Source organism: Corythoichthys intestinalis, chromosome 1, assembly GCF_030265065.1.
Source record: "Corythoichthys intestinalis isolate RoL2023-P3 chromosome 1, ASM3026506v1, whole genome shotgun sequence".
Lineage (NCBI taxonomy): Eukaryota > Metazoa > Chordata > Actinopteri > Syngnathiformes > Syngnathidae > Corythoichthys > Corythoichthys intestinalis.
The window spans coordinates 19,286,720-19,314,191 of NC_080395.1; the positions used below are offsets into that span (position 1 = coordinate 19,286,720).

Here is a 27,472-nt window from a genome sequence, read left to right on the forward strand (position 1 = left end):
TTGATGACCCCGAAACGCAGTGTCAGCAATAAAATTAAACTTTATAGAATATATATAATAAGTTGACAATGAGTGTTTTTTTTTTTTTTTTTTGTTTCCCATCATTCTTGAAGGGAATTCTAAATCAGGCTGCTCAGGACGGTTATACTTTTCACCAAGATCGTCATCCATTGAATATGGTACGCCCACCGGTGTCGTGCCAATGTAGTTATCCCCATCAAAAATTGTATCCCCTGTGCGGAGCCATATGGAAGTAGATTTGTGTCTTTATTATTCAATCCAAAAAAAGTTGCTTCAATCATAAAAAAAAAAAAAACTGCTTCAATCAAAAAAAAAGGGGGTTTGAATACAAAAATAAATTTAAAACTCAAAAAAAGTACGTGAAAGCTATTTTTCTTTGATTTTTTTTTGATGGGGGCATTGAAGTCCTTTTTTTTTTTTTTTTTTTTTTTTTTTTTTTTGATTGAAGTAATGTTGATTTCTTTGGGCCACATTTTGGCTTGGTCATTTTTGTCTTCATTAATCAATCAAAAAATAAAAAATAAATTGCTTCAAAAAAAAAAAATTCAGAAAGAAAAATCTATCAAAAAAAACCAATTTCAATCATGGAAAATGTTTTTGAATGCGAAAAAAAAATTGAGATGGAAAATTTTGCATTTGAACACTTAATTTTTCATTTCTTTGATTGAAGCAATCCTTTTTTTGTTTGTTTGTTTGTTTGGGCCGTAGGACATTTGTGTCTAAATCATTTAATCCCCAAAAAAAGTTGCTTCAATATATATATATATATATATATATATATATATATATATATATATATATTTTTTTTTTTTTTTTTTTTTTTTTTCAATCAAAGAAAAAAACATCTGAAAAATAAAATTGCCCTCCACTAATTTTTTTTTTTTTGGGGGGGGGGGGATTATATGCAAAGCAAATGAACATCTACGTTGCTTGTCACATGATCCGTTCGAAAAATAATTTTGACCCATTATTAAAATATTTTTTTGGCTCATTTATTTTTGTTGCAGTTTTATTGCTTTACAACTTTTATATATATATAGGAAAATCAATTACCTGCAATGACACTCTCCCCCCCCAAAAATCCGTTTACGACTGAGACCCGATCCAGTCAAAACGGACGTCTTTTGGCGTCAATGGCATCCAAAGAGTTAACATAGGAAGACTGGTTTCATTCTACCTCACCCATGCATCATTTTTTATTTTTCCCCTTTCTTTTGTCATTCACCCGTAATTAAATAAAGGAATGAAAAATGTTTAGCTCTTTTTGCCTGTTGTGCGTCACCGCAAGAACGCTCGCTCCCGGGCGCTCATGATCACGTGACGTCAAGGAGGCAAACCCCAAACACAGACAAGCAAGAACCAGACAGACGCGGGCGACAAACAAACATGGAGCCCAACGCCACCATCCTGCGCGTCAAGAGAAAGCGGGGCACCGACCCGGCGGACGCACTACTGCTCGCCTGTAAACGCATCCGCCCGGAAACCAGCCAGGCCCCCGGTGAAGCGGCACCGGAGCCCGGCGAGGCCGACGTGGAGAAGTCTGTGTTCAAACTCGTGGCCACGGTAGCAACACAGGTAAAGATGGCCGCGGTTTCGGTTAGCCAGCTCGTATCCGTTTCGCACCAACACGAAATAACGAGAGATACCGGAAGACCTCTCGAAGCTCCGATACCACTCGTTTAATCTGCTTATCGTCTGCGAGGTTGAAAATATCCCCTAAATTTGCCGGAGCTTTCAAAACTGACGCGAGCTAGCTGTTAGCTTAGCCTGGAAGTCGACGTCATTCTCTAAATGACGTCATTGTACATGACAGCGTGACATAAGGTCTTTGTCATGCTTTCGTGTGATTTTAGACCACCGAGTGATTGTCTATCTCTTTAAAAGGTATATGATGACTTATGAATGTCACAAGCACAATAGTGACGGCGATAGACGTCAAAACCTTTTGGAATTGATGGAAGTGAATGAGTTCAATTGAAGAATTTCGAAAAGCTACAACAAAGAAATATTGAAAAGATGGGGGGAAAAATAAATATTGCTCCAGAATTTGATGGAAAATTTTTAATTAAAAAATTATGTAAAATGTTAGGAAGGGAAAAAAACACAATTATAACAAATATAAAATATTCAATGGAAAACAAAAAAGTTGTAAATAATATAAACAATGGAAAACAAATGCTAAACAACAATGTTAAATACATTTTAAACAAGATATTAGACCTAAAAATGGTTTAAATGCTCTTTTTCACCTTAATAGTAAATATTATTGTTTTTGGAAAATGTTTTTTGTAATTTAAAAAAAAAAAAAAAAAAAAGGTACATTCTCAGATTTTTAAGTCCTCGATGGCAAATTACCTTTGTAATTTCTTTGGAAAACGATAGCATTACAAAGAAAAACTTTTATTTATTTATTTTATTTTATTTTTTTTTTCGGTGAGAAGGTGAATAGGTTTTTTTGTTGTTGTTGTACGTGAACTACATTTCCACACAAACGCACATCAAGGTACCATTTAGCTTAGCAAGGAGAGGTATGAGAGCCATTTTTCGAGTGTCCCAGAGCTCGCGAAACTTGTGAAAAAAAGCGCATTCATCAAGGTTTCGTCAGCCGTGATTACGTGTATCCGTCTACCAAAACAGCCTGATAGCACAGATTTAAGTATGCCTGCCCTTCTGCTATTGGATGCGTTGTTAATGGTAGCGCGGCGGCGCCCTGAAATTGAGCAAGGACTCCTGCCTCTCAGCGCACATTCATTCAAACTGGCCGTTCCGTCCAAGTTCGCCGAAAAGTCAGATCCAAAATACTGCAATGCCTCGGATGGGGGGAAGAAGGAGAGGAGTCGGTACTGTCCTACCCATTTTATTGTGGCAACAATAATATAGAAAAACAATAACAAAATAACAGCGGGCTGCCACAACATGCGAGCGCTATCTCTCGCTACCTCGCCCGTTCTCGTTCTCGCTTCCTTCTACGCCACAGCTCGTCTCATAAGGGGGCCGCGCTTATTTACGGACATTACAATACACAATTAATAGGTTGCCGCTAAACCCTTCACACTAGACTGCTGCTTGTTTGAAACGGCCTTAAAAAAACATCTTTTGAAAGTTGTGATGGCTTTTATTTTGGTGTGGCGGTGCGCCACAAGGTTTTATGTGTAGGGGAAACCCTGGCTGGTTTTAGGTTGATTACTTGTATAGTAAAATATTGTTGAATTATCGCTAATTGTTATATAGCCATATTGTGAGATAATAATTAACTAGATGAATGTCATATGTCACCTTTCCCTTTCAGGATGCTCCAGTGCAGACGGAGGTCCGCCAAGCCCTGTCCCGCCCCCGCGTGGCTCACGCGTTGCGGCCCTCCGCCAACAGCTCCAAGCGCATCTTCGCCGACTCTCGAAACGCCAAGTTGGGCATCCGGAGCGAGGAGCGCTACCGCATCCTCTCCAGCCACCGCGCCGGCCTTGCACTCCCGGTTCACCCAAGTGGCGACGGTTCCGCGGCGGCAGAGAAGGTAGAGGAGACGCGAGAGGAGGAAGTGCAGGTAGTCGATCTGCTGCACGAAGATCTACCGGAGCAAGACAAATCCTTCAGCAAGGTGAGAGTATAGAAAAAGTCAGAAAGAGTTGTTTTCAAGACACTCTCCATTTTTTCAGACTGAGTCATCAAACCCTGATGTGATCCTGTGCAACAACACAAAGATGCTCAGAGAGCGTCTCCGCATCCAAGACCAGCCGCTCGAAAACGACGACGACTACGTGTATGATCTCTACTACCAGGAAACCTTCACACCGGGGTGGATCCACGACATCTTGTCCGTCAGGGCCTACGCGGACTACACGCAACTGGTAGGGCTAGCGAGCAACAAACACGCCACCAAGTCCGGAGTGACGATTTACCGTCCTCAGGTCCCTGAGGAGGAAGACAGAGAGGAGGAGACGTACGATGACGAAGATGACGAGAACGAAGAAGCCAACTGGAGGAATGACTATCCTGATGAAGAGAGCGAGGATGACGACGACAGCGAGCGAGAGGAACGCTACGGACGTACGTTGTCTCTCTTTATCTTGTTTGGGCTCTGACACAATCTTTGCTCCTAATCTCAAAAACATTTGAACCCTTACATGGCACTCATTGGCTGCCATTGGATGTGTAGTGCCGTCAATGGCATGCAATGAGTTAATATTAGGGAGTTGGGGAATCAACTTGAGTGTTGCTCTGGTCCAACTCATTTTAATGAAATTAATTTCGTTTTTATTAACATTGTATTTCTTTGTACGTAATTATAAAATACAATTAAAAAAAATAAGAATACCACATTTGATCACATTTAAGTTAATCAAACAACCAAAAAAAGTCACGTTAGAAAGGGGCGATGTTCGATGTCTTTATATTTCAAAGAATGAATTGTTCGCAGTGGCCTGGTAGGGTCCTTTTCCAGTTCAAACTTTGGTTTTTCTTCACTCTGATGAATTATATCAAGGTTTTGGGCCCTTAAAGACAAAAAAAATCCTAAATTTGTTAGTCAAAATTTGTAACATTGATGTCCTATTGACAAACAAACCTACTGAACGAAGCTTGATGATAGTTATTCAACTTGCAAATGTCAACATTCAACAGAAAACTTATTAGACTGAATACTTTTATATTTGATATTTCAATAGAAATGACAGCTATGTTCATAGGTTTTTCTGGTCTTTATACGGTGCCCTCCTAAGAAAAAGATGTTTTTTTAGCTTCTAATATTTTTTTTAAAATTCAAATAATATGGTGCCTTAATGGAAAAAAAGAGGAGAAATCCAACCTTCAATACAAGTGCATTCATTCAGTGGGGAAAAAAATCCCACATAAAGAAAAAATTATTTGACATCAAATAATGTGTGTCATAATTATTAGCACCCCTGGTGTTAATACTTTGTACAACCCCCTTTTGCCAACAAAACAAGGTCTGGGGACTGAGATGGCCATGGGAGGAGCTTGATTTTATGTCTGGTGAATCATTTCTGTGTACATTTGGCCATATGTTTAGGGTCATTATCTTGCTGAAATACCCAGTGACGACCCATCTTCAGCTTTCGGGCAGAGGGCAACAGATTTTAATTTAAAATGTCCTGGTATTTCAAAGCATTCATGATGCCATGCACCCTCACAAGTTTCCCAGGGCCTTTGGAAGCGAAACAGCCCCACAGCATCAGTGACCCACCCCCATACTTCACAGTGGGTATGAGGTGCTTTTCAGCATGCGCATCTTTCGTGGCACGCCAGACCCACTTAGAGTGTTTGTTGCCAAAAAGGTCCCACGTGGTCCCAGGCTGTGTATTTTTGTGTGAGACCAAGATTGAGCTTTTTGGCAATTTTTATTTCAATATTTTTTCTAATCAAATTACTCGAGTTAATCGATTAATCTTTGTAGCACTACACATATTAATATAAAAATTATCACTATCTTCACTTTCCCACTCGTCCAAAGAAGATAACCAGTGGTTGGTAGTAACGCGTAACATGTACTCCGTTACATATGCTTAGGTAACTTTTTGAGAAAAATGTACTTCCAAGAGTAGTTTTACTAAGCCGTACTTTATACTTGAGTAGATTTGTGAAGAAAAAAACACTACTCTTACTCCGCTACTTCGGGCTACACAACAGTTGTTACATAATAGATTATTTTTTGCCAGCAATGCCAAGAGTAGCTCTACTAATTTCACCAATGAGACGTCGCAACAATATAACATGACTCCATTACACCAATCAGACGCAAGTTTGCTGTTTGATCATCACGCCAGCCTGTTCAATCACGTTGCGTCTTTAAATCACCGTATTTGACATGGAGCGCTGCCATCAACATGACTCGAAAGCGCTGATTTAAACCTTCCTCCCAGTTTTTATTTGGCGCCGATTGATCACAGAAAACCGGAAATATGATCCATTTAATTTGATAATAGGAACTATTCACTATTCAAACTAGGAACTTTTTTTTCCCACTAGAGGGCACTCATTCTCTTTTGACGAATAATGCTTTATTTTTTTTCTCTTGAAAGGAATTCAATGATTTTTTTTTTCTTTTGTATTTCTTTGGCTTAATGTGGTTATGTCATGGGTTATTGTACAAACTAGGGCTATCAAACGATTAAAATTTTTCATGGAGTTAATTACAGCTTAAAATGAATTAATCGTAATTAATCGCAATTCAAACCATCTATAAATATGCCATATTTTTCTGTAAATTATTGTTGGAATGGAAAGATAAGACACAAGATGGATGCATACATTCAACATACGGTACATAAGTACTGTATTTGTTTATTATAATAAATCAACAAGATGGCATTAACATTATTAACATTCTCTTAAAGCGATCCATGGATACAAAGACTTGTAGTTCTTAAAAGATAAATTTTAGTACAAGTTACAGAAATTTTATATTAAAACCCCTCTTAATGTTTTCGTTTTAATAAAATTTGTAAAATTTTCAATCAAAAATTTAACTAGTAGCCCATTGTTGTCAATAATTACACAATAGAGCAGGGCGGTAAACCGAAAATTTACCGTCACCGAAATTCTTAACGATGACCGACGTAATTTTGACCATGTCGGTAAATTCGGTAAATTAATAAAACAAGAAAATATAGTCTTTTCATCCCGCTTTGATTCTGTGTTGTTCGTCTATGTTCATTCCCCTTTAAGAAAGCAGTCAATGGGCTTACGTAGAGAGTCACGTGATCAACAAGAAGCCAATCAAACAAAGGCCTGGTAAGCTAACGCTAGCAGCTAACGCTACAAGCAAAACGTGATGGAGTGTGGCTTAAGGGAGGTTCACCAAACTTTCACCCGACATTTAGTAGACTCTTGGTGGCATCCAGACGGGCTTTCACCCGCTGTCCTCCCTTGTTCTCACGATTTCCAGAGATGGTGCTTTTGTGGCTTTCTACTGGTAGCCAGGCTAACGCTAGCTAGCGGCTAACGCTACAAATGAACGTGATGGAGTCGGATAGCGGCTCTAACCTTGTCGAAACGGCTGAACGTAATGAGTGGATTGGGCACGGACAGCATCTAGCAACTACTATGTGGCGTTATTATGTATCTGTCTGTGTGTGATTCCTCTGGTAGCTTTTGTGATGGTAAAGCATTCAGCATAAAGTACAATCCAACGGCGAAACTTACAATGACCGAGAAATGGCCCCAGCTGTTTTTCTGTATGTGCTTATTTCTGTGTCATTATTGCTATCATAAAATCTTAAGCGTTTCATTTGAAGAAGATCAATATAGCTTTAATGTGTGTGTGTGTGTGTGTGTGTGTGTCTCTCTCTGTTTGGGGGTTCATTTGTGCGTGCATTTATTAAAAAATGCACTGGGGGGGGGGGGGACCCTGAAACCATAAAGTACACACTTGTATTTAATAATTATGTCACAGCAGCCATTAACAATAAGTTGTCTTTTTGAAGTGTACTGTTCAAGCTGCAAGTCATTTGTGTTACAATGACATGTTTGCACAGGCATATTGATTTTGATAATGTACATTGTTCAAGTCACACACGCTGTTATAAATGTTCATACTTGAACTCTTATTGCTTACAATACATTTTTATAAACTTAATGTTTAGACTGCATGTACAATTGTTAAATACGGTATATGAAATTGAATGCTGGTAAATAAATCAACAAGAAACAGTTAATCTGTATTTCATGCATTGATTCAGATTTTCAAATTATATAACAGTATGCTTGGGCGAATTTATCGTCATTTATCGTTATCGAGATAAATCTGCTCAATTTATCGTGATACATGTTTAAGGCCATATCGCCCAGCCCTATTACACAATGCTCATGGGTGCTTAAGCCCATAAAATCAGTCGCACCCAAGCGCCAGCAGAGGGCAGCAAAACTCCAAAAACAAGTAACAAGTTGGCATTGCACTGTGTTGTCATTTCAATCTGTTTGAGGGGGGCATGTGCGTCAAATATTTTAACGTGATTAATATAAAAAATTAATTACCGCCCGTACGCGGTAATTTTGACAGCCCTAGTACAAACGCAAAAATGTAACACATTTTGTTCATATAACAATTTTTAATTGGACAAATAGAAAAAAAAAACAATGACCAAAACAATTGCCAAATCACATGCCAAAATAGTTAACTGAATATCATTTGAAAAAAAAGTTTAAAAAAAAAAAAAAAAATGAGGGTGTAACCAAAATATAGATGAGTAACAACACAAACTATTTAAACAAATATTCAGTAGTCCCAAATCATAAGAGCGAAACATTTAAAGCAAATAATCAAGCATATTGGTAGGAAAAAAAATAACAAAACTTCAGAAGCAAAGCCCCGCCCCCTTGGGAAACTAACACTCCAAGGCTCTGTCAAATTCTCTCAGCGACTGATTGGATGATGGCGGGAGTTTGAATTTCCACTACCAAAGCTAACAATAAACCTGTTTTTAAAAAAATGAAATGAATGAATTTCGTCTCGCACCAGATAGAGAGCATTGCAGTATGCAGCGAAGTGGTTTCCCCAAGGATTTTTTTGAAGCTGTGGTGGTGGTGGGCTGCGTCGGAGTAGACAATCCCATTATGTTGTGACGCGGCGAATAAGATTTTTAAAAAACATTTGTTTCCAATTACCATAACTAAGATATATTTGTGAAGTTTGCATCCTGCCTGGGAACACTTGATTTTCCTGGACTTAAAAAAAAAAAAAAGGGGGTGGGGGGGTTCAGCAATAGGTGGTCCATTTATAGTCAATTTGAGGAATGCTGCAAGATGGTCCCCCTGTTCCTTAAATCTGTCTTTACCTACACAGGAATAAAGAAAAAATGAGATCTAGGCAATGAAGACACTCAAGCATATCAAACATACATTATACAGTTCTGTACAAAGTAAAGTTGACCAAACTTACTCTGTTCATTGAAGAAAAATCTCACAGTTCACTGTCGAGATGGGCATTGTCAACGCAGTTGGCTCAAGCAAGGGTACAGCCCTCCTCATTCATCTGTCTGTGATGCCATCTTTGATATCTTGCTGACCTGGTCCGTATTCTGAAACACATTCAATGGCTTACCCATTTGGATTTAAATCAAATATGTTACATTTACATTAGTCAATCCAACTTCAGTTCAAACTGAAGTGTCTTTGTGGGAGTTACTTTTCTGATTGTTAGTTCAAATTCATATAATGTGTTTCAATGAGATGAAAAATACTTTAAATGCAAATATACCATCTGTTTTGTAATTTTTTGGGACAAGGAATATGCCAGGTTATTGACAATGAACCTTTTTCAACTTTACAATTTAAGGTAAAATAATAATTTGCACGATTATAAACACTCACCTTGATTTTTGTGGTACAGCCACGGCTTTAACTTCGCTATTTTTGTTCATGTTGGGTCGCAGCTAGCTTCCTGTTTGCTTTTTTACTTACTTCTCCTACCCTGGACTGTGCGCCTTCCTGATCTGCGTCTCCATCTCGTCTCATTGTTTTTGAAAACGTTACCATTTGGTTATTTCTTCTCCTCAGAACGTGAGCGCTAATACCCTCGAAACTGAAGAGCATCTGGAAGCATGAGCCCTACGTTCTGAAATATTTAATTAGCCTCAGACGCTACAATAATGGTCATTTTGTTAGCGGACCCTCATCCTCAGGAACTTTTCTCTTTCCAAAATACTGTACTTCAAAATACTCTTCTGAAATAACGAGTGACGTCAGCGCCGAACAAATGCTATGCTAGGAGTAGGACGCGACGATTCAGGACAAAAACACCCCATAAAGAAGTTAAATGTTACGTTAATGTCAGTATATCAAGTTTTCACAGTCTTAAACCAGGAATTAACTTAATATGCCTTTCTGTGGATTTTTCTCCTGATTTCCATCTCTGCGCCGAGCTGACGTACCAGCCGCAAGCTTTCAATAGAACTGAAGCGCTTTTCAAAATAAAGCATGTAAAGGAACAATTTGTATACGAGGTGCTATTTCGGACTACTTAAGGTAAATAGTGCGTACAAATGAGCTTCATATATTCATTTAGACATGTTAAATTATAGAAATTACAATGGATTAATTTGGATCTCTCATTGTAAGGTGTGGTGGCTTTTATTTTGGTGTGGTGGTGCGCCACGATATTTTATGTGTAGGGGAAACGCTGGACCATGTAGGATTACTACACATAAAATGTCACACAAAAACTGTAAGTCACGACCACACAATACATTCCTACGCAAGTCGCCAGGTGGAGTCCCACTTTTCTGATTTAGGGGCATGGTTTTGCGACAGGTCCATTGTTTGAACTTGTCCTAAAGCTTCTGGGATGTTTCCATTTTGCGCTGACCCATGTGGTGTCGTTTTATAGGCGAGTGGGCCGACGTCGAGGAAGACGCTCCCTGTCGCAGGAGCTGGCAACGCTACCAGAGAGACCTGCTGAAATCGCTCGGCCACCTCTCCGACAACGACACCGACGAATACGACTCCGACTGATGGCCGCAACTTGATCCTCGTTTCTATTTTTTTACGTGCATTTGTGTAAGTGTGTGTCGGGTACGCTTTGTGCTGTTAGCGTGCGGTGTGTTCAGTTGCGTATGTGTCCTAGAGTGTTTTGTATACTGTGAAAACGTGCGCTTGTCGTGTTATGGGATTGACAGTTTGGGGTTCATGGATTTTGGCCCGCCATTTGTTGAAGTTGCGTGTGTTCAAACGTAAAGGATGCTTGATGGATATTATTTTTGTAAATATGTTAATAAAATTTGAAAAATAAATGTTAAAAGAACTCAGATGTTTCTTTGTGTTATTCTACATATATTAGAATTCATGTAAAATGTTTAAATTGAGGGTTTGAACTAGGCATGTGCCTGTATGAGATTGGTATGATACAGAATTCCATGGTACTGCAATTACAGCTATAAAATGTGTTAGCGATATTTGGGTTAATTTTTCTTTCCATTGAACAGGATTTTTTTCAATACATTAGCAACATAATGTTCCAAAAATAAATGCAGTCCTTTAGGTGAGACAACACACAGCTCAACATTACAATCAGAACAAAAATCTTTCATAAAAAACGTGTATGACTTGTATCATGTTTACATTATACACACAACAGTTTCTAGACAGAGAAAACACGTTTTACCACCGCTTGGCACGCTGGAGTTAACTCTCATAACAGTTGGAAATTCATGAGTGTTTACTAACCTTTAATTTGGTATGAATGAAATCATTGGAGGTATTGCCTCCTTGGCATTCACCCTCGACAAACGTGTTTTACATGTCGGTTGGCCCTCCTTCAACCCGCGGCAGTTTGCAACTTTTCTATAGCCAAAGTACTCCCGTATCAGCAATTTCGTTTTCTTCGATGGGGGCAAAAAGTTCAGGAGTTTCACCTCCTCCAGCCATCGTGTAGCACAGCTGACTCACTGACACTTAGCAACAACAGGTGGTTGAGGGTTGAGCCTTGCACCTGCATTTTTGGGACAGAAAAATAACTAATACCGTAGGGACGGTATGACGGAAAATGTATCGGTTTTGAAACCGTGACATTTGGGCGTTGAAACCGGTAATTGGCAAATGTCTACTTCAAACTAATGTACAACAAGACACTTCAAAGAATATCTTTAATAAGTCGTTCCATTAATGACATTGGTACAAATACCAACATGAGGAAAGTTCCAATGAAGTTTTAGAAAACATTTTTAAAAAATGCTCATACTGAATGTAGTTTTTGGTGACCAGATGTAACAGGTGCACTAGGGTTGCCAACTCCCTGGGGAAAGCAAAAAGGGACACCTCATTGGTGGAGTCGGCCCGATAACAGTCACCCTTTATTTTTCTAAATGTGAAAAGTGATTTTTTTAATTATAGTAATTTTACTCAAAACTGATTAGGTGCATATTTGTTATAAGCTCATGGAAAAACAATGTATTTTTAATACAGAAAATACAGGAATAATAAAATTAACATATGTCCTGATAAATTTATAACGGTATAAATTAACACTTAAGGTTCCTTGAAAGCTCCATACAGGACACGTACTGTTGTTTCTGAATAGGGTACGGGTCCGTTTCTCAAGGGACAGTTGGCAACCTGAAGGTGCTGCAAACCTCCCTCCCGATGATTTTAACAGGTCAGCTAGAGCCGCTAGACTTAGCTTTTAGCCTGGCAGGTATCATACTCTCCTGCAGCACTGTGCAGCGCAGGTTGGGAGTCCTGACCAGAGGTGAAAGTGGGCCGGAATGGACCGGTACGCCGTTCCGGTAAAAGATTCTGGGGCGGAACGGTGCTTTGATCCCGAAAATATGACAGCAACTGTCAATCCCATGTTAAAGGGAACCTCGGACTTAAAAGACTTGTAGGCTCTAATAAGCCATAATTGTTCTCTTTACTAGAATATGTTGGTAGAAACACATAAAATATTGCCATTGACTTAAAGATCTATAATATTTAGTACATGTTTTGACCTACGGAGGGCGCCATGTTTTATGCGTGCAGCGGACGCTCGGGGTGATGACGTAGATTGTCACTGTCACGAGACGGACACTGCCGGGTTACTGCAATTCCTTTTACGAGGCGAGACGTCCAGCACATCAGTCAAACGCGGCGAGTACTTAGTATTCGTTTTTATTGAGTTTTATTACCTTTTCATTGCCTCAAAATACTTTTTGCATGTGTTTCCCTCTCATACTTTTAAGCATTGTTTTCTCTTGTGGTAGCTTTAAAGCAGATTGTTGATCTGTTGACCTCATTAGTCACGTAGCATATTAAAACCACCCTTATTTGATATTACTCTGGTTAAGTATTTTCTTAAGGTATTTATGGTATTTTCAGTCTGTATTAAAGATGTCCCGATCGATCGGGTCCGATCACGTCATTTTCAAAGTATCGGTATCTGCAAAACAATATCGGACATGCCTTTTTTTAATATAAGTATTTTTTAATTAAATCGTTTACTAATTGTATTTAATGTTACAGAAAAAATGCCTTACATTCATCCAGTCTTTAGTTTTGGCTTAAAGTAGGGCTATCAAATTTATCGCGTAAATGGCGGTAATTAATTTTTTTTTAATTAATCACGTTAAAATATTTAATGCAATTAACGCATGCGCTGCACGACCCACTCATGCATTGTCGCGTTCAATCTATAACGGCGCCGTTTTACTTATATATAGAGCTAACAGGCAGTGTAAACTGAGTAGAGAGAATTTTGGCAGTCTTTGGAGCCTCTTTTTAATTGGCTAGCCTTAAAATCCCTCTCTCAACAATTAGAAATATCGCGGGAAGCAATGTGGGGAAGAACGGTAGTGGTTGATCTTTTCCTTAACACCCTGTGTTACTTCCCAACGCAGAGAAGATATATCAATTGGTGCCACTACACACAGTCATGGTTGCACTTCCCACCATGCATTTGGGCAGAACAGTTAAATGGCTACAGTATCATTTACTGAAAGCTCAAGAAATACACTAGATGGCAATATTTAGTCACAATATACAAAGTCACATTTATCCTTTAAGAATTACAAGTCTTTCTATCCGTGGATCCCTCTCACAGAAAGAACGTTAATAATGTAAATGCCATCTTGAGGATTTATTGTCATAATAAACAAATACAGTACTTATGTACTGTATGTTGAATGTATATATTCGTCCGAGTTTTATTCATTTTTTTCTTAATGCATTGCCAAAATGTATATGATCGGGAAAAATTATCGGTATTGATTGGAATTGAACAAGAGCAAAAAAAAAAAAAAAATCAGATCGGGAAATATCGGGATCGGCAGATACGCAAACTAAAACGATCGAGATCGGATCGGGAGCAAAAAAACATGATCGGAACAACCCTAGTCTGTATGCATCTAAACAAAACAAGCTTAAAGCACACAGTAGTACTTTGGGTGTCAAATTCGCCTCTTGTAGCACGTTATGCCAGTGTAGCAGATTTTGATAGAACACTGTTTTTCCCTACTCTCGTCTCATCTCATCCCGTCTTTCCTGTTCATTTTGCTTTTGCTTCTCATTTTGTGAAATATCGACAGCGCTGTCATTCTCATTCATGTTCCTCTTGGGTTCAAATTGAAAGGGTTGAACAGATGACATGTTTATGTCACTAAAGTCATACTCTAGAGGCCCGACAGTGTAACCACGTGACATCCCCAACCTGCGGCGTCAACAACAATAGAGACCTACTAGTTAAACAAATTTTACAAATTGAAAAACGAAAACATCAATAGGGGTTTCAGTATCAAATTATTTTAACTCGTAATAATATGTCTTTTACGAACAACAAGTCTTTCTATCCGTGGATCCCTTAAAAAAAAAAAAAAAAAAAAAAAAAACAGCCAGTCTGCCCAACACGCATCTCCAAGAAGAAAACAATCTACTAACGTCAGATTTACATACACAAGTGTTAATAGCAAGCCGAATAAAGTGCTTGTGTAGCGTCATCCGTTTCAAAAGAAAAACAGGACAAACCAGAAAGGTTGTAGTGACAGGTAATGGACTTGTTGATTTAATGCCATAAAAAAAGACAATGCAACAGAAAATCTGATATTTAAGAGAAAGTGAGATAAGGCTTATCTTATTTTACTTTATTCTATTTGCTGTGATGGGGAGGTTGAGAACATGTTCCATGTTAATGTGCACAATTGGACTTATTTTTGTTCATTTATGTTAGATTGCTAACTTAAAAAAAAAAAAAAAAGTGGATGTTTGCATTACCTTTAAAATATATTCAATTTCAATGTGCGTTATTTAAGAGTCATTTCTACTTATTTTTTGTTAAATTACAAAAATGTAAGTAACATACATTAAACAATAAGTCAATATTTACATTATTTTCAATTTTAATGTACATCTTAGACTGCTGACCAAAAGTATTGGCACCCCTGCCTTTGCACAAATTGAAAAAAATAAAATTTTGAATGGAAATTAGTTTCTCATATATGTGCCTTATTACATGAAGTAGCCTGAAGCATTTGTATAAACCCTGTTTTGTTTTATTGTGTTATAGGTACAAGTAACTGTGCCAAAAGTAGTATCTCTGCATTTTGCTGATTTTAGGGTGTTTGAAAGCCCCCTCCCCCTTCAAAAAAAAAAAAAAAAAAAAAAAATTTAATCCGGCTCCATGGCAAACTTCATATCATGAAGTTCTGGCAAGAAATTCTAGCCACTTTCCCCCCTGGTCCTGACCTGGACCATGCAGACTGGTTACACAAATATCATTTTTTTTGTCCATTTATAAAAACAAATCCTCATTTTAAAAAAAGGTTTATTTTATAAGCTCATTAATAAGAAAAAAAAAATCATAAAAATACTTTTGGACCAAAGTAAGTGGAAAATTGGAGCTTCATTGGGTATGTTGACCTCTGAGTACATTTTTGTATTAAACCTTTGCAGTATATCATTTGGTTGACCCGTTTTCAAGTTTGGGAATGTCAAATGTATCATTGATTTTTGCATACCTAAACTTGAAAACAGGTCATTTCAGACCCCAACATATTTTTCAGCCTAAAAATAACAGATAAAAGGATACATGAAGACAAAAAGTTGCTGACTAACAAAACATGTCTCTCTCAATCACCAAAAAAAAAATTCCCCACACATCTCCATATTAAGATTTGGAATCTAAAATATAACTTGGTGCGTTATTATTGTCTGAAAATGTAATATCCCTTTCTTGCCAAATGTATCACATTTGATACACTTAGAATTTCATGATTTTGAGACTAATACAGAATTTTTAAATATCTTTCCTAAAAAAAAAAAATAATAATGGATGCAAGTCAACTCATGCACGTTCTATGAGAAAAAAAAACAGGATTTAGCAAGGGTTATAGATATTAAAGCGCCTATTACACATATTTTTCTTTTTTACACATTTGAAAAAAAGGTTTCATTAAGACCTTATTTTTCAATTTTTGAGATACTATGAAAATTGCTTCATATTGCAGGCATTAAATGGTTAAATTGTATATGTATGTATATAATGTAATGTTTTTTTCAACTTTAAATTGTGCCAATTTAATTTTTTAAATTAAAAAAAAAAAAGGTAGTCCCCGGGTTACAAACGAGTTCCATTCTTACGCTAGCGACGTAACCCGAATTTCCGCGTAAATCGGAATTAACCTTTTCAGTACCCGTTAATCTCAAAATAACAGTCCAAAAACTATAGTATTTTGTTTAATGACGTAGGATACACTGCGTTGGGTTTGTCTGGAGTGTTGCCTTCTCTGTAACTGAGCAGACTCAAACGTCTGACATGGATCAAGTATAGCTGCGCTCTGGTTTGGCACACATAGGGCTGTAAGTTTTTTCAGCTAATGTATATGTTTGTGTGTGAATTTGCAATTAAGTTTAGAGCTACAGTAGCGATTTGCTATAAGAAATGTGAATACTTTAGCATTCGTAGCATTTAAGATAGCAGACTTTTGGGCAAATTAGGCTAATTTAATTTTACTAGATTTACAGATTGATCAGACTAGATGGACGATTGAACACTGAAGGAGATAGTACCTTTTCTAGTAGGCACCGTCTAACTGCCTGCATTATTCTAACAATATTAATATAATCAATCAGGGAATAGTATCTTTTCTCGTATTTACTATTTGACTGTATTACTCTAACACACCCAATATAAATTAAATAGCACTTATACCATAGTTTAAGGAAAACAAGCGGAATATAGGGCATACGAGATAAACAACATCTTCTTATCACAGGAGCCCAGCGCGTGCATCATACAACTAACTGAGCAAGATTAACGCACCAACTCTCGCAATCAGTTCTCTCGGACAGTCCAGAACAAATGGCAGAAGGCTCTGTCCCAACACAAGGAACAACGGAGAATGCCCGATATCCAACTGATAACACAACTAACAAGACTCCAAGAGCCCCTTTGACGCTGAGATGGCAAAATCCACAACCCTCATTGCCCCGACATCAGTAACTCCCGAATCCTCCTGTCCAATCAATAATCCCAAACACACCCTTTTTCCTGCCCACGCCCGCCCCGCGAGAGCCTTCAAAAGACTGAATGTTTGACTAATCATTGTCATTTTTTCTCGGGAACCTTTTGTTGACTTCTGATATGGTGACCTTGGAACGAGTTTGCCTCCTCGCCTGAGTGTGTCTGTTTCGCCTTTCTGTTTGATCGCCGAATCCGAATCGATCCGAATAAATTGTCAACTTGTTCTCGGTGAGTCTTCTTTAAACCTTTCAAAATGGAGTCAGTACAAAGGGTTAAGACTAGAGGTGTGCGAAATTTCCGATTCTTGGATTATTTGCGATTCGGCCGTGGAAGATTCGAGAACGATTCACAAACATCCAAATGCCGATTATTGAAATATGTCAAGTAAAGCGGAAGTAAAACACACTCCGCGTGCCGCGCAGTCTTCGGGACGCAATGAGGAACGGAGCGAGAGTAGCTAAACATCATGCTTGTCATTACCCGGCCCCTTGGGTAATGCCAATGCTCAACTCATGGCTCTAGCTCAACTCATGCCGCGAGATAAAAAAACAACAACATACCTGACTGCTGCCGACAGCTGCTACAAAGTACGTCCACGTAATGCTACGGTAGATATATTTATATAGGACTAGATGCATTATGGACTCGGTGGCGTTAACAGCACATGTACAAAAAGCTAGATGCGGGCGTTAGTAAACGGCCGCCATCTTAAAGCAGTAGACTTCCCTGCAAGGCTGTTGGCGAACCTTCCAAGCGAACATAATTAACTTTTTTTTTTTTAAATACTCCTAAATCGGTAAAATATTGACTTGAATCTATCTTTGAAATAGTTTTAAAACTTTCACATGTCGAAAGTAGACAAAAGGGAAATTATGGAATAACGGGAGCAATTTTAACAACTTTAACGGTTGATTCACAACATTAAATTAATTGAATGTAGTTTAAAGCTGCTGATACAGAATGGGGATTTGAGTATATTATTATTGTTTTTAACTGTTAACTTGATATTGAAATAGTCGTTTATCTAAGCCTGCGAGGCTTTTTTTTTTTTTTTTTTTTTTTACAGTTTTTGTAACAAATATGCAAAACATTAAAATCAGCTAATAGCGGGGGGGGGGGGGGGGGTCATCAATAATCGATTTATAATCGAATCGTAGCCTCTGAATCGTAATCGAATCGCTAGGTGCCCAAAGATTCCCGCCTCTAGTTAAGACTAAGGTGAACGCGCGGAGTTTGGCCTTCTGGCCGGATTGCCGGGTTCCCGCCGGCCCGGCTCGCTGTATCTGCGGCAGCGTGGTTCCGACGGTTCGGCTGGCATGATTCCGGCGGTCTGGCAGGAAGGTCAGATTCCTTCAACACCAATTGTTTTGTGTCAAGTGCTATATTGTTAAAATGTGTGTCGTTTTGAACATATGTCAATATATTGTCAAAAGTAAAGCAAGTAAAAAGCTTCAAAAAGCACAATTGCCTTGTTTTCTGTATGTAAAGTAGGACAACTTCACGTTTAGTGAGGGCAGAAATATGTTTTATCAATAAAATAAAGATACTAATGTACATTAAGGTATTATTTATGCGACAAAAAAAAAAAAAAAGACTGGAGACAAAATGGCTGACGAGTAAAGTCGAAATCGCGTAAGTCAAGTACTTCGTAACCCGGGGACTACCTGTAAAAAAGTTAACATTTTAGATGCAAGAAATGATTAGAATTTGATTTCTTGCATTTTTTAATGCAACCAGTGATTAGAACCAGTGATTTAGGCAATACATGCAATTCACAATAAATACTGACAAATGACAAAATGTTCATACTATATTATTGAATAAGAGAATACATTTGTTCCAGTTGTTTTCAAAACATCATAAATTGTTGCGGGCCGTTCATATCGCTTTAAAGAGGTAAAACACTGTAACCTTAGAATTGACGTGAATAAAGGACAGGCGACGGTCATGTGAAATGACCTTTGACATAGGATCAGAAAACACCGGAAAGAAAATTTTTAACTTAACAAAGTTTCTTAAGTTTAACTTAACTTTTTAGTCACTCTTGTCTGTATCTGTTAGGACGCAGAAGCACGTGTATTGAGTGATGTGGGTCAGAGAACCTGCGCACACAAAGACAGAGTTATTTGAATGCAGAATGTATTGTGAAAATTGATTCAATTATTTTCTTGAATAAATGAATTCAGCCCCGTAACCCTGAACAGAATAAGTGGGTGAATAAGTGAATGACCGTTGCCATCCCTCCTAGTCTAAAGGATCGGACGTCTATTGCTGTCAGTGGCAGAGAACGAGGTCATTTTCAATGTGATTCCAGTAGCACATTTAAAAGGTCAATCAAATATAAATCAAATATAATATTGTAAAAGAATTTAAATTGCAACATTATATATATATATATATATATATATATATATATATATATATATATATATATATATATTAGGGCTATCAAAATTATCGCGTTAACGCGCGGTAATTAATTTTTTAAATTAATCACGTTAAAATATTTGACGCAATTAACGCACATGTCCCGCTCAGAAAGTATTCTGCCTTTTGGTAAGTTTTACAGCAAGGCTTTTTGCGCTGTCCAACAGCGAACTCTTGTGGTCGCTTTGCGACATGGTTTATTATTTTCTTCTTTTCTTTCTTCATTATGGCTGCACGACGTCTCTGGCTGATAATGTTGTGCTTATATGATCCTTGGACAAGATTTGTCCGTAAGTATGGTTGTTGTAAAGAATGTACATATTATGTTAGTGAGCGAAATGTTATATTTTTTGTATGAGATGCTTTTTGTTTATGTTTAGTGAACCTGTATAGCGTGCTAAGCTAACGTTGTTGCGAATGCAATGCTTGTGTACTTTTATTTTGTAGTTTTACGACGGTCTAAAGAGGACAATGGTTTGAGGCCATTTTTTTAATAAATCAGATGAAAAAGGAAGACGTCTAATTATTAAGGCGTCGTTCACTAGCTGTCTAGCTTTGGAAAAAGTAGACGCTTCGGAGTGAGGACAGCATAGACAGATTTAAATGACAGTAGAGTGAAATGCCCACTACAGTCCTTATGTACCGTATGTTGAATGTATATATCCATCTTGTGTCTTATCTTTCCATTCCAACAAATTATTATACAGAATATATATATAATTTACAGAAAAATATAGCATATTTTATAGATAGTTTGAATTGCGATTAATTGCGATTAATTGCGATTAATTACGATTAATTAATTTTTAAGCTGTAATTAACTCGATTAAAAATTTTAATCGTTTGACAGCCCTAATATATATATATATATAATGAACCATGAATTATTTGAAATGTGACATATAAATGGAAAACATTTGTGTTTAACCTATTGAGTAAATCTATTAAATATTGTATTTATTTTCGAGTCTATATTTTTATCTTCAATTAACAGTATATATGGCGGAAAACACTCAGGTGAATTGAAGTTCCGCTCTGAGACCCCCAATTTAGCCAACTTTCAAATTTGTCCAATATGCACGCGTGATACATCATTGGAATGCTTAACATCTCAATTTTCTGGGGGACGAAAAACAGGAACAGGAGGGCATTTAAAAAATAAAAAAAAAACTTAAAAAATAAACAACAAAACCCTATCTGGAGGTGAGAGCACACGAGAGCAGAATTACAGACGCCATTACTTTCACGAGATATTTTCGCGTACTTAGCTTGTTTTGATCCAAAAACTCCATGTAGCATGTATCACTGAGTGTCAAGACACAGCTGTGAATGGCCACAGCTGGATTTTTGGGGGATTTTATGGATGAAACATGGTAATATAACAAGGGTCGCGATGTAGAAATCGCAGACATCAAGGAGTGGTCGAGATTTTCTTTTTCATATATTTACCTTTTTTAAATTTGTTTTGCAATTTTTCTTTGTTTGGATCGATCATTTATCATCTAACATATCGGAAAAATGCGACAGAAACAAAAAAATACAATTAAGCGATAGTTAAGAGTTAAATATCCATGACTTTTTTTTACAGACACCATTTTTTTCATTGTGATGTCATTTGTTTAGAAGTTTAAAATATGCGAGTGAATAATTTTTTAAAGTCGTTTTTTTTTTAAAACAAAATATTAGACATCAATTAATAATTCTAAGCTAAAAATGACATTTTAAATCATAAATATAATTAATTACGTTCGTTTTATAGCTGGGTGGAAACAAAAGCAATTCCGCGACGTCTGTAAACAGGGGTTTTCAGGGTAAAACGGGCAAATTAAAAATAGTTCGGGGGCTTCATGCGTCATGAATCTGCTATGGCAGCATATAGACATATTGTTTTATCAAACACAACAGTTCTTTTAGCTTAAAATACAGCAGTTTCTTTTAAAGAGGAGTGCAAGAGCAGAAACTGCTTTTTCATTCTTGTCTGTGTTTTCCGCCATATACTGTCCATGGAAATTGTTTTTAATTCTGCACATTTTTATGAATTCTACATTACTACAACAACAAACGCATTTTTAAAAAATTATTTTACCTTTATTGATTGCAAACATATATTATCATATTTATACTATTTTAATATGTTTTTTTTTTTTTTTTACACATACAAAAAAGTCCAGTACCTGTATCACATTTTGCATGATCATTACCACGGTACGGTAGCCAAGAGGTTTCAGGCGAAATGCAAAGTCCAAACACTTTGCAAATAGAAAAAAAGCACGAACCCCAATTGCAGACGCTTTGCAGAAAAAAAAGCACGAACGGAAACTGCCACAACACAATCCCCAATTCCTAAAGCGCGATTGCAAATTGGCAAAAGCACGAACCCCAATTGCCACAACACGACAGCAAATGGCTCGCAACACAAATGCATAAGGCTTGCAAGACGAATGCCTGCTTCGAAGACTTTATAGACAAGATAATGGAGGTCACAAAGCACATATGGCAATATACAAAGTGTTGTCCTATTTTTTTTTTTTTTTTTTTTTTTAGTTCTGGGTCATCTTCTTGCCGTCGTGCTGCAGGATTTTGCCCTTGCGCTGCGGGTTTTTGCATTCGTCTTGCGAGCCTTTTACATTTGTGCCACGAGCTATTTGCTGTCGTGTTGTGGCAATTGGGGTTTGTGCTTTTGCCAATTTGCAATCGTGCTTTAGGAATTGGGGATCGTGTTGTGACAGTTTGCATTCGTGCTTTTTTTTTTTTTTTTTTGCAAAGCGTATGCTAATGGGGTTCTTGCTTTTTTCTATTTGCAAAGTGTTTGGACTTTGCTTTCGCCCTGACACCTCTTGGCCACCGTACTTATATGAAAGTATCATGTAAAAATGTGATAATAAAAATCTGATCATTATCACATTTTTACATGGAAAAATCTGATCATTATCACATTTTTACATGGAAACGAACATGTGAAAACGAGAATTACCATATGAAAACGAAATGGTTATCATGTAGACATTATCACATCATGTCAAATATCCTATCATTTTAATATACTGAACGTTTTTTACACATTGAATTTTCCAAGATTGCAAAAATTAAAATATTAAATAAACAATATTCATTTTTTTAAATGAAATACTGGTAGTCCCCAGGTTACGATGAACCCGACTGATTTTGACTTTACGACACAATTTTCGTCTGCTGTTTTTTTTTTTTTTTTTTTTTTAGTAGCGTAACAGTGTCTTGTCCACCACCTCTAAGCACTGATGGAAAGTACAGTATATTATTCGTCATTTAATTTTATTATTTATTAGGTCTAATTAATATAAATTAGGGCTGTCAAAATTATCCCGTTAACGGGTGGTAATTAATTTTTTAAATTAATCACGTTAAAATATTTGACGCAATTAACGCACATGCCCCGCTCAAACAGATTAAAATGACAGTGTCATTTCCATTTGTTACTTGTGATTTGTCGCCCTCTGCTGGCGCTTGGGTGTGACTGATTTTATGGGTTTCAGCACCATCCATGTGCATTGTGTAATAATTGACATCAACTATGGCGAGCTACTAGTTTATTTTTTGTTTGAAAATTTTACAAATTTTATTAAAACGAAAACATTAAGAGGGGTTTTAATATAACATTTCTATAACTTGTACTAACATTTATCTTTTAAGTACTACAAGTCTTTCTATCCATGGATCGCTTTAACAGAATGTTAATAGTGTTAATGCCATCTTGTTAATTTATTGATATAATAAACAAATACAGTACTTAAGTACAGTACAGCTGTGGTCAAAAGTTTACATACACTTTTGAAGAACACAATGTCATGGCTCTCTTGAGTTTCCAGTTATTTCTACAACTCAGATTTTTCTCTGATAGAGTGATTGTCACAAAAAACATTCATGAAGTTTGGTTCTTTTGACTTTATTATGGGTGAACAGAAAAAAGTGATCAAATCTGCTGGGTCAAAAATATACATACAGCAGCGCTAATATTTGGTAACATGTCCCTTGGCCATTTTCACTTCAATTAGGCGCTTTTGGTAGTCATCCACAAGCTTCTGGCAAGCTTCTGGTTGAATCTTTGACCACTCCTCTTGACAGAATTGGTGCAGTTCAGTTAAATTTGATGGCTTTCTGACATGGACTTGTTTCTTCAGCATTGTCCACAAGTTCTCAATGGGGTTTTGGGAAGGCCATTTGAAAACCTTAATTCTCGCCTCGTTTAGCCATTCCATTACCACTTTTGATGTGTGTTTGGGGTCATTGTCCTGTTGGAACACCTAACTGCGCCCGAGACCCAATCTTCGGGCTGATGACGTTAGGTTATCTTGAAGAATTTGAAGGTAATCCTCCTTCTTCATTATCCCATTTACTCTCTGTAAAGCACCAGTTCCATTGGTAGCAAAACAGCCCCACAGCATAATACTACCACCACTGTGCTTGACGGTAGGCATGGTGTACTTGGGGTTAAAGGCCTCACCTTTTCTCCTCCAAACATATTGCTGGGCATTGTGGCCAAACAGCTCGATTTTTGTTTCGTCTGACTACAGAACATTCCTCCAGAAGGTCTTATCTTTGTCCATGTGATCAGCAGCAAACTTCAGTCGAGCCTTAAGGTGCCGCTTTTGGAGCAAGGGCTTCCTTCTTGCACGGCAGCCTCTCAGTCCATGGAGATGCAAAACACGCTTGACTGTGGACACTGACACCTGTGTTCCAGCAGCTTCTAATTCTTGGCAGATCTGCTTTATGGTGATTCTCGGTTGAATCTTCACCCTCCTGACCAATTTTCTCTCAGCAGCAGGTGATAGCTCGCGTTTTCTTCCTGATCGTGGCAGTGACAAAACAGTGCCATGCACATTATACTTACAAATAATTGTTTGCACTGTTGCTCTTGGGACCTGCAGCTGCATTGAAATGGCTCCAACTGACTTTCCTGACTTGTTCAAGTCAATGATTGTTCAAGTCAATAATCACTCACAAGAAATTGCTAATACGTGTTGCTGTATGTATATTTTTGACCCAGCAGATTTGATCACTTTTTCTGTTAAGCCATAATAAAGTCATAATTGAACCAAACTTCATTAATGTTTTTTGTGACAAAGAAGTAACTGTTCCAATCACTCTATTGGAGAAAAATCTGAGTTGTAGAAATAACTGGAAACTCAAGAGAGCCATGACATTATGTTCTTCACAAGTGTATGTAAACTTTTGACCACAACTGTATGTTGAATGTATATATCCGTCTGGTGTCTTATCTTTCCATTCCAATAATAGTTTACAGATAAATATGGCATATTTTATAGATGGTCTGAATTGCAATTAATTATGATTAATTATTTTTTAAGCTGTGATTGACTCGATTAAAATTTTTAATCGTTTGACAGCCCTAATATAAATGGTAGATCTACAGTACAGAAATATACAACAGATGATGTATACTTTGTGAATATCCTCTATAAAGCATTCAACAAATTATCGCCAATTAATTTGCAAAAGTTTTTCACAATTAAAGAGAGAACTCACAATTTAAGAGGATATGCACACTCGTAAAAGTTTGTATGTGTGTGTGTGGGGTTAAACTTTGGAATAACCTGGAAATGCAACACAAGCAATGTCAAACTATCTACAGATTTAAACAGTTATACAAACTTATGGACTGGTCACAGTATACTGATATAAGGTCTTAATTACATCAATAATCTGTCTTGTAATGTGTGCTAGTTGTTTCCTACCATTGCTGGTGTAATGTCCGTTACCATTGTTGGTATAGCTATTGTTGTCAGTTATAATTGTTTGTCCTGTGTGTTCTTCATAATTGTATTGACGGGAAAATTCGGCCAGCCACTGCGCAACGCCTTCAAGCAGGGGGTCCATCCCACAGTCCGCTTCAGTTATTCGCACCGACACAAGCAGTGATTCAACGGCAGTTTTAGGATAAAAGTATGAAAGCTGTAACGCATACATACAGGAAGGATTGTCTCAGGAGTGATTTGTTCAAGGATCCAAGGTAATTATTATATTTTTCGTACCATGCATGCATTTTGAAACGTTGTGGAAAAAATCAATGGGACAAATTAGCCGCTACGGCATTAGCATCATAGTTCGCAATTATGTATAATAAATGCTAACTGCCCGGTTCTTTGCTCTTTTGACAAAGAATTGAGATTGTTTTACATCCATATCTATAAAGAATTCAGGGATTTAAGCATTTGTTCACAAGATTTTCAACATAAAAAGCTCTTTGTTGTGGTAAGGCGGTGCCACAATGAACTTAAAGACGAGCCGCACATTCGACATATTTACGTAAAATAAATGCTACCTGCACTTTTTTTTGGTGCTTTTAACCAAGAATCGAGACTGTTTTGTCTATATAAAGAATTCAGGGATTGAAGCATTTATTCACAAGAATTTTCAACGAAAAAATCTTTGTCTGTGATTCCACACCGGTCAGCTTTGCAACGCAGGCCCCCCCCCATTTATCGGCCCATGCCCTGTGTCCCGTCAATTACATTATGAAGTCTATGGTTGTATATATTTGCTCTCTTGACAAAGCGAGTCATGCCTGACATAAACGAACGAACGAATATGGATGTGTGTGTGTGTGAATAAATTAAATTGAAAAAAAGCCAAAAAGAATAATTGCTATGCATATCTGCTATTTACATATACTATAGGTGCGGTCCGCTTTCCTTTGTTGCACTCCGACTTGTTTGACATCACGCCAGCGCTACTTTCTGTTAGTTCGAGCGTTGCTTTCACGTTGGAAAACAGGGATGAACACCAGTTAACATTATAAGAAGGCAGAGAAAGTGTAAATGGTAGAGACTTGGCGGTGCCCCTCATTAGCTCGCTATTAGCCCGCTAGCTTATTGAGCAGCGTTCGTTTTCATCACTGGACGGGTACCACTAATAGCTGCTGTTTTCCTTGGTGAATTGCCAAAGATTTGGACTTTATTTCCCTTGGTATTATTGTGTAGCCATTGAGGTATGTTTTTGTCAGCAAATATGTCTGTAATGATTTGCTTTATGGCTTTATTGTATGCTCTTTGTCATTATTGTATTTCATTTTCTAATAGTGTTCATAGTTTAACGTTGACAAATTGATAAATGTCAGTTGTAAGAAGAATTATGGTGTGATCGGTGTTACCAGAGGGAAGTAATTTCTATCTTATATTTTACTTCATTTTATTAATATGAAGTATAATACACGTTTTTGGATGGATTGATATTTAGGGGATCTCAAGGGATTCATGCCGACTTACACAGAAATTTTGTGATACACTGTAGGAATGAAACTCTTTCGTAACCCGGGGACTACCTGTATATATATTTTTTCAACGTTAAGATATGTGAAATGTTAATCCTTTTACTGGCCCAATTTTATTTTTTCTATTTAACGCCTAAAACCAAAACAAAGATCAAGATGTGACTCACGCAGCAGCTTGGTAATGATAGGCGGTCGCTTGGACTCCGGCAAATAAACACCCAAGAAGTAGATGGGCACCCCCGACAAAGCGATGGCGATGCCGATCAGGGAGCTGAGCGTATCGCTGTAAAGTGGCACGGCCACTAAGAACACGGTGCACAGGCAGAACACCACTGGGTAGAACAGGCTCAGCTGCATAGACGCAATACAACCGGTTAGCATTTAGTATGAGCTATTTAGCGAAAGTAGCGTCGCCTTACTTTGAGCGGTCGGTTTCGTTGCGGTTCCTTCCACCTCAGGTAAATCTGTCCCGCTATGGACAAACCCACGAAGAACCAGTAGCTGAAGCTGTAGTAGTTGATGAGTTGGAATACGTCCTCCACCGTCAAGTAGATTAACGTCATCAGGCACTGGACACATCAGATTCATGTTAAAAGTAATAGGCATGTAGCAACGCTTGACATTTACTTAAGTAACGATTAGAAAAAAACGTACGTCTACGAGTAGTTTTAACATGACCAGTGTTGTTAATTTTACTTTAAAAAAGTAATTAATTACAGTTACAAATTACTTCTCCCAAAAAGTAATTGCGTTAGTAACTTAGTTACCTGAATTTAAGAGTAATTAGTTACTTGGCAAAGTAACTAGTGATAGTTTTC

The 27,472-nt window shown here is 37.5% G+C and overlaps 2 protein-coding genes across 6 annotated transcripts in view; one reads left to right on the forward strand and one right to left on the reverse strand.

Moving 5' to 3' along the window:
• Positions 1-1,330: 1,330 nt before the first annotated feature.
• Positions 1,331-10,774, forward strand: slc7a6os (solute carrier family 7 member 6 opposite strand). Its single transcript, XM_057850161.1, has 5 exons — positions 1,331-1,596; positions 3,311-3,616; positions 3,675-3,866; positions 3,927-4,065; positions 10,361-10,774. Exons 1-5 carry the CDS (start codon positions 1,408-1,410, stop codon positions 10,483-10,485), a joined length of 951 nt encoding a protein of 316 aa, XP_057706144.1. The 5' UTR covers positions 1,331-1,407; the 3' UTR covers positions 10,486-10,774.
• A 7,291-nt stretch (positions 10,775-18,065) lies between these two features.
• Positions 18,066-27,472, reverse strand: part of slc7a6 (solute carrier family 7 member 6) — a 36,568-nt gene continuing 27,161 nt past the window's right edge. For all 5 annotated transcript variants that reach the window (XM_057832729.1, XM_057832744.1, XM_057832737.1 and 2 more), the window contains 3 exons: positions 27,074-27,223; positions 26,822-27,005; positions 18,066-19,062 (listed from right to left, as the gene is read on the reverse strand). In XM_057832729.1, the coding sequence (XP_057688712.1) occupies positions 18,995-19,062; positions 26,822-27,005; positions 27,074-27,223 (402 nt within the window). In that variant the 3' untranslated portion in view covers positions 18,066-18,994. The remainder of the gene's footprint in view (positions 19,063-26,821; positions 27,006-27,073; positions 27,224-27,472) is intronic.